This window comes from Schistocerca nitens, chromosome 8 (assembly GCF_023898315.1).
Source record: "Schistocerca nitens isolate TAMUIC-IGC-003100 chromosome 8, iqSchNite1.1, whole genome shotgun sequence".
Classification (NCBI taxonomy): Eukaryota; Metazoa; Arthropoda; class Insecta; order Orthoptera; family Acrididae; genus Schistocerca; species Schistocerca nitens.
The window spans coordinates 257,933,489-257,950,308 of record NC_064621.1 but is presented as its reverse complement, the minus strand read 5'-3'; the positions used below and the strand labels follow the sequence as shown (position 1 = coordinate 257,950,308).

At 41.1% G+C, this 16,820-nt stretch overlaps 1 protein-coding gene across 1 annotated transcript in view; it reads right to left on the bottom strand.

The window, feature by feature from the left end:
- LOC126198973 (myrosinase 1-like) overlaps window positions 1-9,887 on the bottom strand; it is a 63,556-nt gene extending 53,669 nt beyond the window's left edge. Inside the window, exons 1-3 of the mRNA XM_049935632.1 lie at window positions 9,661-9,887; window positions 9,311-9,441; window positions 2,181-2,315 (exon numbers count right to left, since the gene is read on the bottom strand). Of these exons, the coding sequence (XP_049791589.1) occupies window positions 2,181-2,315; window positions 9,311-9,441; window positions 9,661-9,796 (402 nt within the window). The 5' untranslated portion in view covers window positions 9,797-9,887. The remainder of the gene's footprint in view (window positions 1-2,180; window positions 2,316-9,310; window positions 9,442-9,660) is intronic.
- Between the last annotated feature and the right edge of the window lie 6,933 nt (window positions 9,888-16,820).

The window sequence follows — 16,820 nt, the reverse complement described above, 5'->3', positions numbered from 1 at the left end:
AAGAAATACATATTTCAGTGTCTTTGGAAATTCAACCCCCTAAGAGACTGAAAAACAAGATGAAAAATTTTATGAAACTATTTCTTTATGAAAGCATTTTTAAAGCCAATCAATGATATTCGTATTTTGCTCCTCTGTTAGAAGTAGGGAAACACATATTCCACTGTTTTTGGAAATTCAACCCCCAAGGGAGAGAAATAGGGGATGAAAATGTTTAAGAAAATATTTCTTAATATCAAAAAATTCTTGAAGTGAAATCTATGAAAACTGGTATTTCACTTCTCAGTTAGATGTAAAGAAATATATGTTAGGGGATGAATGTTTTTGTGGAAATATCACCAGAAGAACGCAAAAGGCATGCTTAACGAAATCATTGAACTCCAGCTATCAGAAACGATTTTCGAACAGGAGTACATTCGAAGAAGACAATGCTTCTTGTGTTAATTAGGGTGAAAAGCTTAGAAGGTGTTGCAAATTTGTGAAAAATATAGAAATATGATTAAAAGGAAGAAAAAATCTGTGCAGACCACAAAATCGAGCGAAGCACCGGATGATAAACTAGTAATACCATATTTTTGTGTATCTTAATTACTACTGCTTGTTTGATATTACGACTCATATTACAGAAACATACTTCCTACTGTTGCAGAGCAACTATTGACCTCTTATCCCATTATCCAAATAGTAATATTTGTCTTACTGTTAACACTGCTTTGTCTCTTGCCGTGGGAAGTGGCACACTGCTTAAGATACCGGATACAGCATGCAAGACAGGGATACAACTCTCCTTCAGGTCATCCGGATTTAAATTTGCGGCGTTTCCCTGAATCATCAGTCCTGATTGATGCGGTTGAAAAAGATAGAGAGGATTTCTTTCGCAATCCTACCTTACCTAAATCTTGCGTGTTTTATCTGTACATATCTCGAGGTCGACGGTACCCAAAGCACAATGTACCATCAATTTTGCTTCGTCTCATTAGTTAACTAACTGTGTGCTCCATTACCTTCTGGGCCTAATGTGCATAGATTTTTCACGGTCGTTTTTTTCCTATGGAATAGTCCTGAGACTAAACCATTCAGCTACAATGTCCTTGAATACAGTACTGCTACTCAGAGACGTTTCGCTGTATCATACGAACGTCTGCACCTTCACATAAATTACTTTTTTGATACCACTCTAACACAATTCTCTACTTAGTTATGGTTTTCTCCGCTGTAAGCTGCATTCACTCCAGTTACATTTTATCCATCATCACGGAACATTGAGTACAAAGAAGGGCAGCTCATGTTGTATTATCGCGAAATAGGGGAGATAGTGCCACAGACTTGATACGTGAATTGGAGTGGCAGTCACTAAAACAAAGGCGTTTTTCGTTGCGACGGGATCTTCTCATGAAATTTCAATCACCAGTTTTCTCCTCCGATTGCGAAAACATTCTGTTAGCACCCACCGACATAGGGAGAAATGATCATCACGATAAAATAAGAGAAATCAGGGCTCACGCAGAAAAATATTAGTGCTCGTTTCTTCCGCGCGCCGTTCGAGAGTGGAACGGTAGAGACAACTTGAAGGTGGTTCATTGAACCCTCTGACAGGCACTTTATTGTGAATAGCAGAGTAATCATGTAGATGTAGATGTACAGGGAAAGTAACTCACAATGGTATAGCTAAAGCATTTGTAATGCCTTTTCTTGTCTCTCTGGACACTATGCCCACCGTACTGCCAAATACGCACGGAAATATTAGCTTCTCAAATTAATTTTGGCAACAATCGCCCTTAATTTCTACCGTGACCCAGTTCACATGTGTGGGGTGTTCCGCTCACAATATATGCTTCGGACTGCCCGAATATCACAATCAAAATTATTGTTCGTCGGTCTTCATTTGAAACAGATGAACTGTATATGGGCAATGCTCAGATTGGCAGTGAACTAGATAATCCAATTCGATAAGAGTTTCAGTCAACAATACCCAAACAATAGTAAGGAAAAATTCGCACTCTATTCTTCTACGTCAGGAACGGACAATTAATTTAATTATTGCTCCGTGAAAGCAGTGTTGTATATTTCTTCATATTGACAAAATTCCCAAGGAACCCATATTTTGTTTATAGGTGTTTGTAAATATGAGAGACGTTTATTGTAAGAGAGGAAAAAACCTGTGAATACTTCTTACTTACCAGAGGCTGAATTCCGTTGGCGAGTAGTTCATTGATGAGGTTGTTGTAATAATCGATACCAGCTTGGTTGATAACATCGAGGTCCCCGGTAGGTAATACACGTGACCAGGAAATCGAAAATCGATACACGCCCGCCTGTTCAATCACATCACATTATTAGTCGCAACAAATGGGTTGGGCGCTGATACCTGATATTTGGTTTTTAATTTACGTAGTAATGCTGAACTCAGAGAATGATATATACATTTAAAGCTATAATCACCTGATTGGTCAATATATTACAAGTCACTTGGTAGAAGATCAAACAATATATCACAAATGATGCCTATTATTAGATAAATAGTTTTACGTTCTGACTAACAAATCAAAATAATTGAGAATATTTAAAATTGAACCACCTTGTCTTTGGAAAATACAAAAGAAAATATTCTGGGAAACGATCCTGAAATTATTTATTTGTCTTCTGAAAAGTTACAAGTGCAATGAGCAGATATTTAGAAGTAGACAATGACAGGTATGAAGTATGCGAGAGGGAAATTTCTGTAATTAGCAACAAGGTAACCTCGCATTTTCTTAAGCAGATCACTGGATACGGCAGCGGACATTAAAAATTAAGAACTTTTTTCCTTTTTTTATTTTTTGAGTCACCAATCTCCTGACTGGTTTGATGCAACCCGCCGCGAATTCCTCTCCTGTACTATTCTCTTCCTCTCAGAGTAGCATTTGTAAATTACGTCCTCAATTATTTGCTGGATGTATTTCAATCTCTGTTTTCCTCTACAGTTTCTACCCTCAACAGCTCCCTCTAGTACATCCCGTTTTACACCCTTTTTAATTCTAGCACTTTATTCTTGTTCTCCCACTCTTATTATTCCGTCTTGGCTCTTGTACATATTGTATATTCATAGTCATTCCATATAGCTTATCACTATTTTTCTCAAAACTTCGAACACCTTGCCCCGTTCTACATTGTCGAGCGCTTTTTTAGGTCGACAAATCCTATGAACGTGTCTTTATCTTTCTTTAATCTGGCTTCCATTACTAAAGGCAACGTCACAACTGTCTGTCTGGTGCCTTTACCTTTCCTAAAGCGAAACTGGTTATCAGATAACAGACCTTCAATTTTCTTTTCCGTTTTACTGTTTATTATTCTTGTCATCAACTTGGATTCGTGAGCTATTAAGGTGACTGTGCAATAATTCTCTCATCTGTCGGCTCGTGCAATGTTCGGAGTTGTGTAGATAATGTTATCCTGAAAGTTCGATGGTATATCGCCAGATTCATAGATTCTATACACCAACCTAAGCAGTTGTTTTGTTACCACTTCTCCCAATGATTTTAGGTTATCTATTCCTTCTGTGTTATTCGATTTTAAGGCTTCCAAATGTCATTTGAATACTGATTCTGATACTGGGTGCCCTATCTCTTCTATACCAATTCCTGTTTCTTCTTCTGTCACGTGGACAAGTTGTCCCCGTCAAATGGGCTCTCAGTGTACTCTTTCCACCTATCCCCTCTCACTTCTGTATTGAGCTGTGGAAATCTCATTGGACTGTTGTTACCAGCCTTGCTTTTAATTTCATCGAGTGCTGTTTTGACTATTCAACATTCTGAGGCATTCCTTCCGACAATCATTTCTTTTGTGATTTCTTCACATTTCTTACGGAACCATTTCGTCTTAAACTTCCCTGCACTTCACATTTACTTCATCCATAAGTGACTGGTATTTCTGTATTCGTGAATTTCACCGAATAACTTTGTACTTTATTTTTTTCAGTGACCAACTGAAGTACATCTTCTGTTAAGACCTGCACACACAATTTACGAGTACTACCGGCACTATAAGTCGTCAACCGGTTCCAGTAGATGAAGAAAGTTATTCGGATTACCTGTTGCTATTTCGACGAACGTAATCCAAAGATAGTAGTTAGGGAACTAGAGCTAATTTCGCGCAAAGTAGTAAGTGGAAAAAAGCGAAATAGGTAAATTAATTTAATTTACTTGCATAAAATTTACTTTTCTGCGAAGAAACGCACTTTGGAAAAAAAGTAATGTGTTCTAGTTGCATAATGAAAAAATTTGCACACATTTGTAAAGTGAGAAGGCTATTATGGAACTGGACAAAGTAATGACTAGTCATATCATGCTGTAAAAAAGTGAGATTTTGGTTCCAGGGAAAGACACATCAGTGTGTGATAGTCGGAAGAAACGGGGGAAGGGCAGGACTTCAGATACAAACGTAATAGAACTTTATCCATTATGGATGTGGAACACTATGAATGTGGTGAGTAGAGGTTTCCAGAGATAACGGCAACCAGTCTCCTTCTGTGATCCTTCTGTGATCTCAAAAGGCGACTGGTTACAGTTACCTCTGAAAATACACACAAAAATATTAATACTGCTAAAACACATACACAACTACAGAAGAAAATGAATAATTTTTGTTATGTAGAATGCATCTCTCTCGTGATCTCCAAAAGAAGTACGAGGGCTGTCCAGAAAGTACGATCGGTCGCGAAATGGAATCGACTATGAAAATCCGATAAAGCTTTGCAAAGATGTGTTGGGCAGTGTCTCTAGTATGACTCTAGGTAGAATTATGCCGCTCTTTTCATTCCTGAGCTCTGAGTGAGCGCGTAAAGATGTTATAGAAAATAGTGTCTCCCGCCAAGTACGAGGGCCTGGTGAGAATTTTCCCCTGAAGCTATGCAACCAACATTACATAACTGTCGCGCGGTTTCTTCTTCAAGACAATTCTCAGCCTCATTCTGCAGGGGCAATGAAGATGTTCCTGCATCGTTTCAATTGGAAATGTTTGGTTACCCACAATACAGCCCGTAATTGACTCCCACTGAGTTTCATCTCTGCTCAAACGAACCGCTGGCTATGAAGACAACATTTTGGCACAGACAACGAGCTTTAGGCCAGCGTAGAGAACTGGCGGAAAGCACTGGCGGCTGCCTTCTATGATGAGGGTATTGGAAAGTTGGTACAACGCTACGACGAATGTCTGAGTCAGAACGGCGACTACGTAGAGAAGTGGCTGAAAGGTGTAGCTAACTGTTACAAATGAAACATTTCTGATTTTCATTTCACGATCAATCGTAACTTAATTTCTGGACAGCCCTCGTATCGTACGAAGGACGAAGATCAACAGGACGGACGACCAAGACTAATTTGAAAGGATCTACAAGGTAATAAGAAAGTGAAATTTTGTGCAGCTACACAGCCTAATATGATGATTATGTCGAAAAGAGGATGAAGAATATTTGGCAGTTAAAGCGTGTAAGTAACTGTTACAGTTTATAGACCTAATGAATATACACTGATCAGTCAGACCATTATGACCACCTGCCTAAAAGCTGATAAGTCCACCTTTAGCACTGATAACAGCGGCTATGCGTCGTGGCATGGAAGCAATTGGGACTCGGTAGGTCGCTGGAGGGAGGTGGCGCCACATCCGGACACAGACGTCATCCAGTGCGGATGGTCGGGGCCCATTTCAGCCGTAGTTTCCGATATCGTGTGTTAAATCGGCATATGCATAGATGCGGAGACCTATCGTTAGGAGTGCTCGGTGGCTTTAGACACACTTGTACTCTGCCCAGCATTAAAGTCTGATGTTAGTTCTGCCACATTTCGCAGCCTTTCCGGTTTTTCCAGTCTGCCCGGCCAAAGATGACCGGCGTCTGTAATGAGAGGTGGCCGCACAGCCCCACGACCTCTGAATGTGGTTTCACCACGTGTTGAAGACACCCACCACAGCACTCCTCGAACACCCGAAAAGTCGTGCAGTTTCCAAAATGCTATTGCCGAGCCTCCGGGCCGTCATCATCTGCCCTCGAACAAACTCGACAGATCAAGCGCCTTTCCCATTCAACGCAGAGACAACACTCTTACTAATACTACACTGCTGGCCATTAAAATTGCTACACCACGAAGATGACGCGCTACACACGCGACATTTAACCGACAGGAAGAACAAGCTGTGATATGCAAATGATTAGCTTTTCAGAGCATTCACACAAGGTTGGCGCCGGTGCTGACATATACAACGTGCTGACATGAGGAAAGTTTCCAACCGATTTCTCATACACAAACAGTAGTTGACCTGCGTTGCCTGGTGAAACGCTGTTTTAATGCCTCGTATAAGGAGGAGACATGCGTACTATCACGTTTTCGACCCTGATAAAGGTCGGATTGTAGCCGATCGCGAATGCGGTTTATCGTATCACGACATTGCTGCTCGCGTTGGTCGAGATCCAATGACTGTTAGCAGAATATGAAATCGGTGGGTTGTGGAGGGTAATACGGAACGCTGTGCTGGATACCAACGGCCTCGTATCACTAGCAGTCGCGATGACAGGCATCTTATCCACATGGCTGTAACGGATCGTACAGCCACGTCTCGATCCCTGAGTAAACAGATGGGGACGTTTGCAAGACAATAACCATCTGCACGAACAGTTCGACGACCTCTGCTGCAGCACGAACTATCAGCGCTGATACCATGGCTGCGGTTACCCTTGACGCTGCATCACAGACAGGAGCGCCTGCGATGGTGTACTCAACAACGAACCTGGATGCACGAGTGGCAAAAAGTCATTTTTTCGGATGAATCCAGGTTCTGTTTACAGCATCATAATGGTAGCATCCGTGTTTGGCGACATTGCGGTGAACGCACATTGGAAGCTTGTATTGGTCATCGCCATACTGGCGTATCACGCGTCGTAATGGTCTGGGATGCCATTGGTTACACGTCTCGGTCACCTGTTGTTCGCACTGACGGCACTTTGATCAGTGGACGTTACATTTCAGATTTGTTACTACCCGTGGCTCTACCCTTCGTTCGATCCCTGCGGAACCCTACATTTCAGCAGGATAATGCACGACCGCAAGTTGCAGGTCCTGTACGGGCCTTTCTGGATACAGAAAATGTTCGACTGCTGCCTTGGCCAGCACATTCTCCAGATCTCTCACCAATTGAATACGTCTGGTCAATGGTGACCGAACAACTGGCTCGTCACAATACGCCAGTCACTACTCTCGATGAACTGTGGTATCGTGTTGAAGCTGCATGGGCAGCTGTACCTACACACGCCATCCAAGCTCTGTATGACTCAATGCCCAGGCGTATCAAGGACGTTATTTATGACAGAGGTGGTTGTTCTGGGTACTGATTTCTCAGGATCTATGCACCCAAATTGCGTGAAAATGTAGTCACATGTCAGTTCTAGTATATTATATTTGTCCAATGAATACCCGTTTATCATCTGCATTTCTTCTTGTGTAGCAATTTTAATGGTCTGTAGTGTACATGTGCCGTTCGTGTGGGTGGTTAGCTGTTATTCCTTGCCAGATGACGCTGGTATCGCCTGGACGAGTTTATATCGACGGTAGGTCGGTGGTCATAATGTTCTGGCTGATCAGCGTAAATGGGTGTTTCGGTACATAATACTCATTATAACTCTATTAGGTCTTTTCATCCTGTTAAGGTAAGCATTAGCGGACAGAAATTCTGATAGTAACTTTAAATCTATATTTTATTTGTTGATATCAGAATAAACTGAATCACAGAAAATTGTCTGCAGTCATTGTTTTCGCGCTTGTTACTTCAACGCTGGCTCTTGGCATTTACGTTATTCCTGAAAAATCTACATTCGTCAATTTTTCGATCCGTTTCAGACACACTGCTGAAATTTGTTGACTACTGAACTACCCCTTCTCGTGTATTATGGAATACAATCACAATAAATTTCTCTCTTCGCGAAAACAAGTTACCTTGCTGTTTTAAGGAGTATTTCTCTCAATCCCTACGCCTCTAAAGAAATTCTGTGTTAGAATGATTTCCTGATATTGTAACGGCCGCACATTTACTTCCTTTATTAACTTTACCCCTTTTCAAAATTAATTTCCACCAGTTTCATTTGCATTTTTCCTTTCATTTAGATCTAACCCTTTCCTCCCTCTTTACCGACAGATTAACTTCGGTGACGATTGCTTTTCCCAAATTTCTATTAGGTACACGCGGTTTAATTTTTCACTGTCATTAAGGTCGATAAGTGAGGGGGAGGTTACAATATGAACGTCTGTCTGGAATTTGTTCCTTATGGAAGCATTTTCTGTTTCATTCGGTGAGTTTTTAGCAGTAGAGCCCCTCTGGCCTATAACATTCACACGGAAAAGCTACTATCGTAGGCTTTTTCCGCTGTATGAAATAAAAGTAGGCTAAGCGGCTGCGTTAGATTTCTTCGACTCTCTTTTCTTCATTTCCACAGTCGTTCGTAGTAACACGATCACACCAAGAATCTCTACAAGCTCTCAGTATTGTGACTGTCTCGCCACAAAGACACACGTGATCCACAGAGGAATGGAGATACACTGTATATCCGTGTTTCTGTACATTACATGAATACCTATGAAAATAAGTGACAAGTATCGGAAGAAAGGACATGTGGACCACTGCTTAAACAGGCATACTCGAGGAGCGGGGTTCAGATGCCTTTAGGTCACAATAGTGTTTTCCATGGTTTTCTTAAATCTGTTAACTCGAATCATAGAGAGATTTCTTTGCAAGTGACACCGAAGTTATACTACTTCTTCTTTTCTGTTTCGGGTCTTATTTCCATGTATAATGAACTTCTCTTTGACGGGACTTTATACAATACTCTCCCTTCCTTTCTTTTTTATATTCCCGAAATTCTTATACTTTGTTCTTCATCGTCTATTGCAACTGAACTACTGCTGGAATGTTCCTTATATTTTATTTGATTAATCTAATTGCTGGCTAAGACGGACATTTTCTTTCTTCTATAGCTTGAGAGAACTTTAGTCTCCCCGATATTAGATCTTTCAAGTCCTAGATTTAACCCATTTCCGCTTAAATGTGGTTCACCCTTTGATTTGCTCTTATATATTTACCCAAAGCAAATTGTGCATGAAATTAACGGTTTGTTTTCGAGGAAAGATACTGGTTCTGTAGTTTTGGAGCACTTTGTACGGCAAGAAAATTGGGTAACTAAAATATGAGCATTTTATGTTGAATGACTTGAAGAGAAAATAAGGCAGATGCTGATTTGAAGTGTCCATGAGCAGAAATTAGTCTTTTCCGCTTTGGAAAGTTTACTTACGTTGAGTGCCTTCAACATCTGCACGTCCTCCTGGTACTTGTGGTAAGAATCGCAGGCGACGTCCCCGGTGTCTCCTGTGGTATATTCCGGATGGTTGTGGAAAAAGTAGTCCTGAATGCTCTCTCCTTTGCCTGTACAGACATGCAAGAACATCACAGTATATGAAGAAACCTATAACTATTGTCATAGAAATTTTTTATTGATTATGTAACGGAAAAACAACAACATGGAATTTACTGAGCACATACATTATTGTAAAAAATAAATGTAATGGAACGTCTTAGAATGCACAGTTTTCTTTTGTCCTTTGTTACTTTGCGACGGAGTGCAATTAATGTTTCTAAGCTTACCATCTTCCTTCCAGGCTCCTTCCACCTGATATGCGGATGTTACAGCCCCAAATAGAAAGTCATCAGGGAATCTATTAGTGGCTGTCTGTGCCGAAACTACGGCCAATACAGCCGTAAAGATGATCAGCAAACTCATTACTGGAAATTTTCAGTGCCTGATCGTGAGCTGCCGTGAGCCATACATACATATATAACGTGATTCAGCTGCAGTTTCGTAAGACGTCGCAAACTACGAAATAGATTAAATCTGTTTGATTTCTGTTCTCATCATTTAATTAAAAGATCGCTTTAGGAAAGGATAATCGTCGTCCATTACAATAAAGTGACTTATCGCTTAGCTAAACGCTAACTCCATATTACAAAAAACCTTAATTATTTACATGTTTTGGGACGATCCTAAAAATAAATAAAATCTCATGAAAACCAAATTATAACTTAATAAGGAACCATTATTTTTTATAAATTGGACACTTTTGTGTAGTAATATTGTAACTGAAATTTTTTCTCCTAAGGAATCTTGAGTGTTTCAATGTATGCACTCAGGGTAACAAAACAGTAGGATTCATTCGTTTGCTCCACCCATTCACGTGCGAATTTAGATAATTCGAAGGCAGTGGGAGACATTTTACATCGTACCAGCATTTTGTGTATTATCTTCTGTCCTTCATTGCACCCGGTTTCGATTCATTAGGTACTGCAGTCACCGAAAGATGCTGCTGCACTCAAGCATATTAGATCTCCTGTTGGAAGAACTTGTACGGGTTACGGCTGTATGAGGCGTCATTCGAACTGATTCAAAAGATTGTAGAAAAAACTTGAGGTATTCACTGGCCGAGGAATCTAAGGATACATGTCAGGAAATTTCATCTAAGAATGTCGCAGGGCATACTAAATACGACGTACAGGACATTTATCACCTGTCCCAGAACTGCTAGCCTTCTCTCTGAGGAGACGTGTCGAGAGTGTGGCCCAAGTCTCACTGGGCAAGATTCGTGTAGAGGGGGATATTCTTTTTATGACAGCAGACATCTTGAAGTGAGTGTGTCAGTCCACTATACGGCTTGTTGATGGTAAGTTGTCCAACTGCCAGAGGGGATTGCTACAGTGAGTGGTGAAAACAATCTTTGTTCCCACTTGTTCCGGGGTGTGAAGAGTGAAACAGTGGAGAGAGGGGATGGAGGCAGCACAGAAAGAGGAAACTGAAATCGTCTTATGCAAGAAAACTGTACTAAACAGAGTGAAATACAGAAAAGTTACACAGCACACAACAAAACTTAAAAGTAAAAGAAAAAAGTGAAAAAAAGAATTTGTATGGAAGATAGAATTAAAATATTAAGGGAAATTTTTATGTGATTTTGAAAGATATTAAAAAATTTGTACACTAATTGGTGCAATGAGAATTTAAAGTTCAACGTTTTATTTTGAATTACAGTTCTGAAGCGTACTGGGAGATAGGGTTCCCAGATGCGTGTCTCACAGTAATAAAGACTACAGTGGTATACAGTAAGTGTGTCAAAATTTAGAGCATCCCGGTAAGGTATGTGTTAACACAGGTGTTCATCAAAATGAACAGTTGCTTTTGACTTAAGTTATTCCTGGAGGAGGCCTGTTGGTTAAACTCTTAATGACTAAACATTACTGACCTTAATTCCCTATCTTAAAATAATTTAGGATCTTTCAAGTATGACGAATCTGGATCTCCACACTTATTCTTTCTACCAGTAATCAAAGTGTTCATGCAGAAATGTAACACAGATTAATAGGTGTATTTCTTTTATTTTATCCATATTTCGCAGCTTAAAACGTGACTCTACTCAATTAACTCGAGGTATGAATTAAAAAACGCCTTCAGTCACAACTTTTCGTGTTTTATTCAGTACACGATGCATTTCGGACCCTGTGGGTCCATTTTCAGATGTAATTCGTCTTAACACATGGTTTTTTTTTCTCTTGAATGTGATGAAATGCATATTCCTGTCTCGAAAAGGTTTGACGTTAGGTTATGAATTTCGTAAGTCAAACGCGGCAAATATGTGCGAAATAGTGGAAAAGATGAACAGTGTAAACTTACCAAATAATTGAGTTATTTGGTATTTTTACACTGTTCACCTTTTCCACTATTTCGCACATATTTTCCGCGTTTGACTTACGAAATTCGTGACCTAACGGCAAACGACTCCTTTTAGAGAGCATATATGCAGACAAAACTAGGGAGCATACGGTACACATTTGGATAAAGAAAAACATGTGGTAGGAAATATAGAACTTAATATGAAAGTGTTGCCCAAGGCACCAAAAGGACGGTTATTGAATCTACTGGAAGACAATGGAACTTTACGTGCACAGAAAGCGGATGCTTCATTTGATGTTCTCAGAAACCTACTTGATTGAGCAGTTTAACGTGTGGCCATGTGCGCCGGCCAGCAATAAACAAGAGACTGGGCCTTTTTCCGCAGACTCCGCCATAGGAAAACTAAAACTTCTTACGGAGAAGCCACGACGTGACGCCACTGAGATCCCACTCCGAATGTGCCATCGACTATCGAAATTTTAATTAATAGGCACTGTTTTGTTAATTTACTTGCAGTTATGTATAATTATTTTGTCATACTGAAAGGTTTCGATTTATAAATGCGATGTTACATTTAAACTTTATATTCTGACTTTTACACAGTTATGTGTTATCTACGTCACCAGGCTTGTAGCTTTCTGTTACCGCATATGTGTATTTCGAGAATGTATTTAATCCCACCTATTGTGTGTCAGTTCAGCATTTTCTGGCAGACCGACATGTTACCATATGAAGTAATTTTAATAATGACTACGCGTGCTGCACTTTAGTTGCTGAATTTGCGATACTGGTTACTCACGTACCCTGCCTATAGTGCGCTATACTGGCCTCAGTTACGTGAATAAATACCGGGAGGATCCAGGCCGTCACCAGCATACTATTTGTATTGTTACACTGTTAATGCCTCAAAACTTTTAAGTATTACGGTTGTTGGTTTCTTCGAAATTCTTTGAAACTGGACCGCAAATTCCTTAAAAGTATTCAAAAATGTGTGAAACACAATTTCATATTGCCTAAATTGGTCGACCACAAAACAACGTACACTGACAAACAAAAAATTATGATCACCTGGCAAAAATTCCGCTTGTCATGTAATGGATGCGTCCCTGGTAAATTTATGGATCTGTGTGCGTGTCGCACCAGGTATCTACAAACACCTCACGCAGTTCACATAAATTACGAGCTGGTGTTTTGCAGGCGCAGAACTGGCGCCCGGGAGCATAGCGTAAGTGATGCATCACCCAAATTTGGTGGCCAGACATTAACGCGAGTTCATCGTTATTCTACTCAGGCCACTGAGGCGATATTCTGGCCTCGTGACACGGGCAGTTATCCTGCCGGAAGATGCTGTCGCCGTCGGGAAGACATCTGGCAACAAGGGATGTAGGTGGTTAGCAATACTGCACACGTAGTCCACAGCTGTTGTTATACCTTCCATTACTAACACGGGCTTTCACCTGTCGCCAGTAGCATTGTACTGCCCCTACTGACATACGCCCGTGGCGCTGTGCGTATCTAGAACATCTGTGTGTCTGTTTGACGGCGCATATGGAAATTATCATCGATTTTCCGCATCCTACTAGAAGAATACCGGGCTGGTCCCCACGTCCCGCCTCAGTTACACAACTTGCAGACATTTGAAACACATTTACACTATTTCACGATTTCCACTAGACGCAGACAGCTGGGATACACTAATTCCGTCCCGGGGGGTATGGGGAGGCGGCAGGAAGGGCATCCGGCCACCCCTTAAAATTAACCCTGCCAGATCCGTACTTAAACCTGCCGACCCTGCGCACATTGTGGGATAAAGAAAGTGGCAAAAGAAAGAAAGAAAGAATGGAAATGATCATCGACATAGTGTCTCTCGTAACGTTATTAACTCAACGAGGTGACACGTTTCTACTGATTTATGGTTCAGCCTGAATCAACCCATGCTCAGTGCAATCATAAGTGACCGTGTTCTTGGACAGACATGTCGTCTGCTGCCGAGTCGAGTGCTCATCAACAGTCGCAGAATCGTATGCTGCGAAACCCTTGTAAACTGTATCGCCGCCTGTTCTGCATAACAGAGCAGCGAAGCCTCCATCCTCCACCTGCTGTGGTGGAAGGTCGATGTCCCACACCTTGTCGCCTACTCGTGGCTTCATCGCCCATCACCAACTTCACGACAGCAGCATTCGAACAGCAGACCAGCTTCGCTGTTTCCGAGCTGTTCGTTCCCAGGTGCTAGGTCATAACAATTTCCCGTTCGTCAAAATTGCTTCGCCAGTAGAAAATGTTCAAATGTGTTTGAAATCTTACACACTACCTCACCTAAATTATCCTAAGGACAAACACACACACCCATGCCCGAGGGAGGACTAGAACCTCCACCGGGACCAGCCGCACAGTCCATGACTGCAGCGCCTGAGACCGCTCGGCTATTCCCGCACGGCTCGCCAGTAGATTTCCGATTTTCGGCTCCTACTGTTTCTAGACTACTTACCCATTCTTCTGTAGTCCGTTTATATAGCACAGTTTCTATAGTGCAGCACGAGTCAGTAATCTCACCAGGTGGTAGTGATTTTCGTGTTGAGCAGTGGTCATAATACTCCGGCTTATCAGTGTTCATTATGATGTAAGCTGAATGCGAAAATGAGGCACTGACTCCGAAACCTGGACTGAAGCACCGTTATCATCTGACTAGTAGTAATTTTGGCTTTGGGAGCTGAGAGACCAATAAAAAGTGCGTTAACTGTTCTCCACAGAGAGAGTAGAGTTTGAATGTACGACTCGACATAAACATCATTATATTCAGTTTTGGTTTAGGCATCCTTGCCTGTTCCAATTTCAAGTAGACTGAAGCTGATCTTCCCATCTCGTCTTAATACACCCAACATTCCTTTACCTTTTAGGTGTATACTTGTATATTACTTTAGGTATTCGTTCTCCTGTGTTTATTTTTTTCTGTGCTCCTCTATTTTCTGAAGTATACTTTTGAAACCCAGTTCAGTCCATATTTCACTATCTTCTAACTGACCGATGAGTTTGAACCAGCTAGAGGTCTTAGGAGTCTCATCTTTGCAGCCTCAATCCTCTTCCTCTGACGGGCGGTTAGAGGCCAAGTCTCTGACTCATACGTTAGAGCTGATACTGCCAAAACATTATAAAATTTTACTACTCTTCCGTAACATTTTTGGTGAACGTGTGCTTTATAGTACCTAGCAACTGCTGGAATTCTTGCAGCTTGTGTTCTTCAACAATATGTGTGATATATGAGACCACGTATGCAAGGTTTTTAAAAGTATTCATTTGCTCTGACGGCTTATCATCAATTATTATTTTTGATTTTAAATGTTACTTGCCATGGAATTCCATTATTTTAGTTTTACCTTTAGATGTTGTTGTTGTTGTGGTCTTCAGTCCTGAGACTGGTTTGATGCAGCTCTCCATGCTACTCTATCCTGTGCAAGCTTCTTCATCTCCCAGTACCTACTGCAACCTACATCCTTCTGAATCTGCTTAGTGTATGCATCTCTTGGTCTCCCCCTACGATTTTTACCCTCCACGCAGCCCTCCAATACTAAATTGGTGATCCCTTGATGCCTCAGAACATGTCCTACCAACCGATCCCTTCTTCTGGTCAAGTTGTGCCACAAACTCCTCTTCTCCCCAATCCGATTCAGTACCTCCTCATTAGTTATGTGATCTACCCATCTAATCTTCAGCATTCTTCTGTAGCACCACATTTCGAAAGCTTCTATTCTCTTCTTGTCCAAACTATTTATCGTCCATGTTTCACTTCCATACATGGCTACACTCCATACAAATATTTCAATTTCCAGGAGTGTACTTTCAGAAAAGACTTCCTGACACTTAAATCTATACTCGATGTTAACAAATTTCTCTTCTTCAGAAACACTTTCCTTGCCATTGCCAGTCTACCTTTTATATCCTCTCTACTTCGACCATCATCGGTTATTTTGCTCCCCAAATAGCAAAACTCCTTTACTACTTTAAGTGTCTCATTTCCTAATCTAATACCCTCAACATCACCCGACTTACTTCGACTACATTCCATTATCCTCGTTTTGCTTTTGTTGATGTTCATCTTATATCCTCCCTTCAAGACACCATCCATTCCGTTCAACTGCTCTTCCAAGTCCTTTGCTGTCTCTGACAGAATTACAATGTCATCGGCGAACCTCAAAGTTTTTATTTCTTCTCCATGGATTTTAATACCTACTCCGAATTTTTCTTTTGTTTCCTTCACTGCTTGCTCAATATACAGATTGAATAACATCGGGGAGAGGCTACAACCCTGTCTTACTCCCTTCCCAACCACTGCTTCCCTTTCGTGTCCCTCGACTCTTATAACTGCCATCTGGTTTCTGTACAAATTGTAAATAGCCTTTCGCTCCCTGTATTTTACCCCTGCCACCTTTAGAATTTGAAAGAGAGTATTCCAGTCAACATTGTCAAAAGCTTTCTCTAAGTCTACAAATGCTAGAAACGTAGGAAGGGGGGGATCAGATAGTGGTACAATAAGTACCCTCCGCCACACACCGTAAGGTGGCTCGCGGAGTATAGATGTAGATGTAGATGTAGATGTAGGTTTGCCTTTCCTTAATCTTTCTTCTAAGATAAGTCGTAAGGTCAGTATTGCCTCACGTGTTCCAGTATTTCTACGGAATCCAAACTGATCTTCCCCGAGGTCGGCTTCTACCAGTTTTTCCATTCGTCTGTAAAGAATTCGTGTTAGTATTTTGCAGCTGTGGCTTATTAAACTGATTGTTCGATAATTCTCACATCTGTCAACACCTGCTTTCTTTGGGATTGGAATTATTATATTCTTCTTGAAGTCTGAGGGTATTTCGCCTGTTTCATACATCTTGCTCACCAGATGGTAGAGTTTTGTCAGGACTGGCTCTCCCAAGGCCGTCAGTAGTTCCAATGGAATGTTGTCTACTCCGGGGGCCTTGTTTCGACTCAGACCTTTCAGTGCTCTGTCAAACTCTTCACGCAGTATAGTATCTCCCATTTGATCTTCATCTACATCCTCTTCCATTTCCATAATATTGTCCTCAAGTACATCGCCCTTGTATAG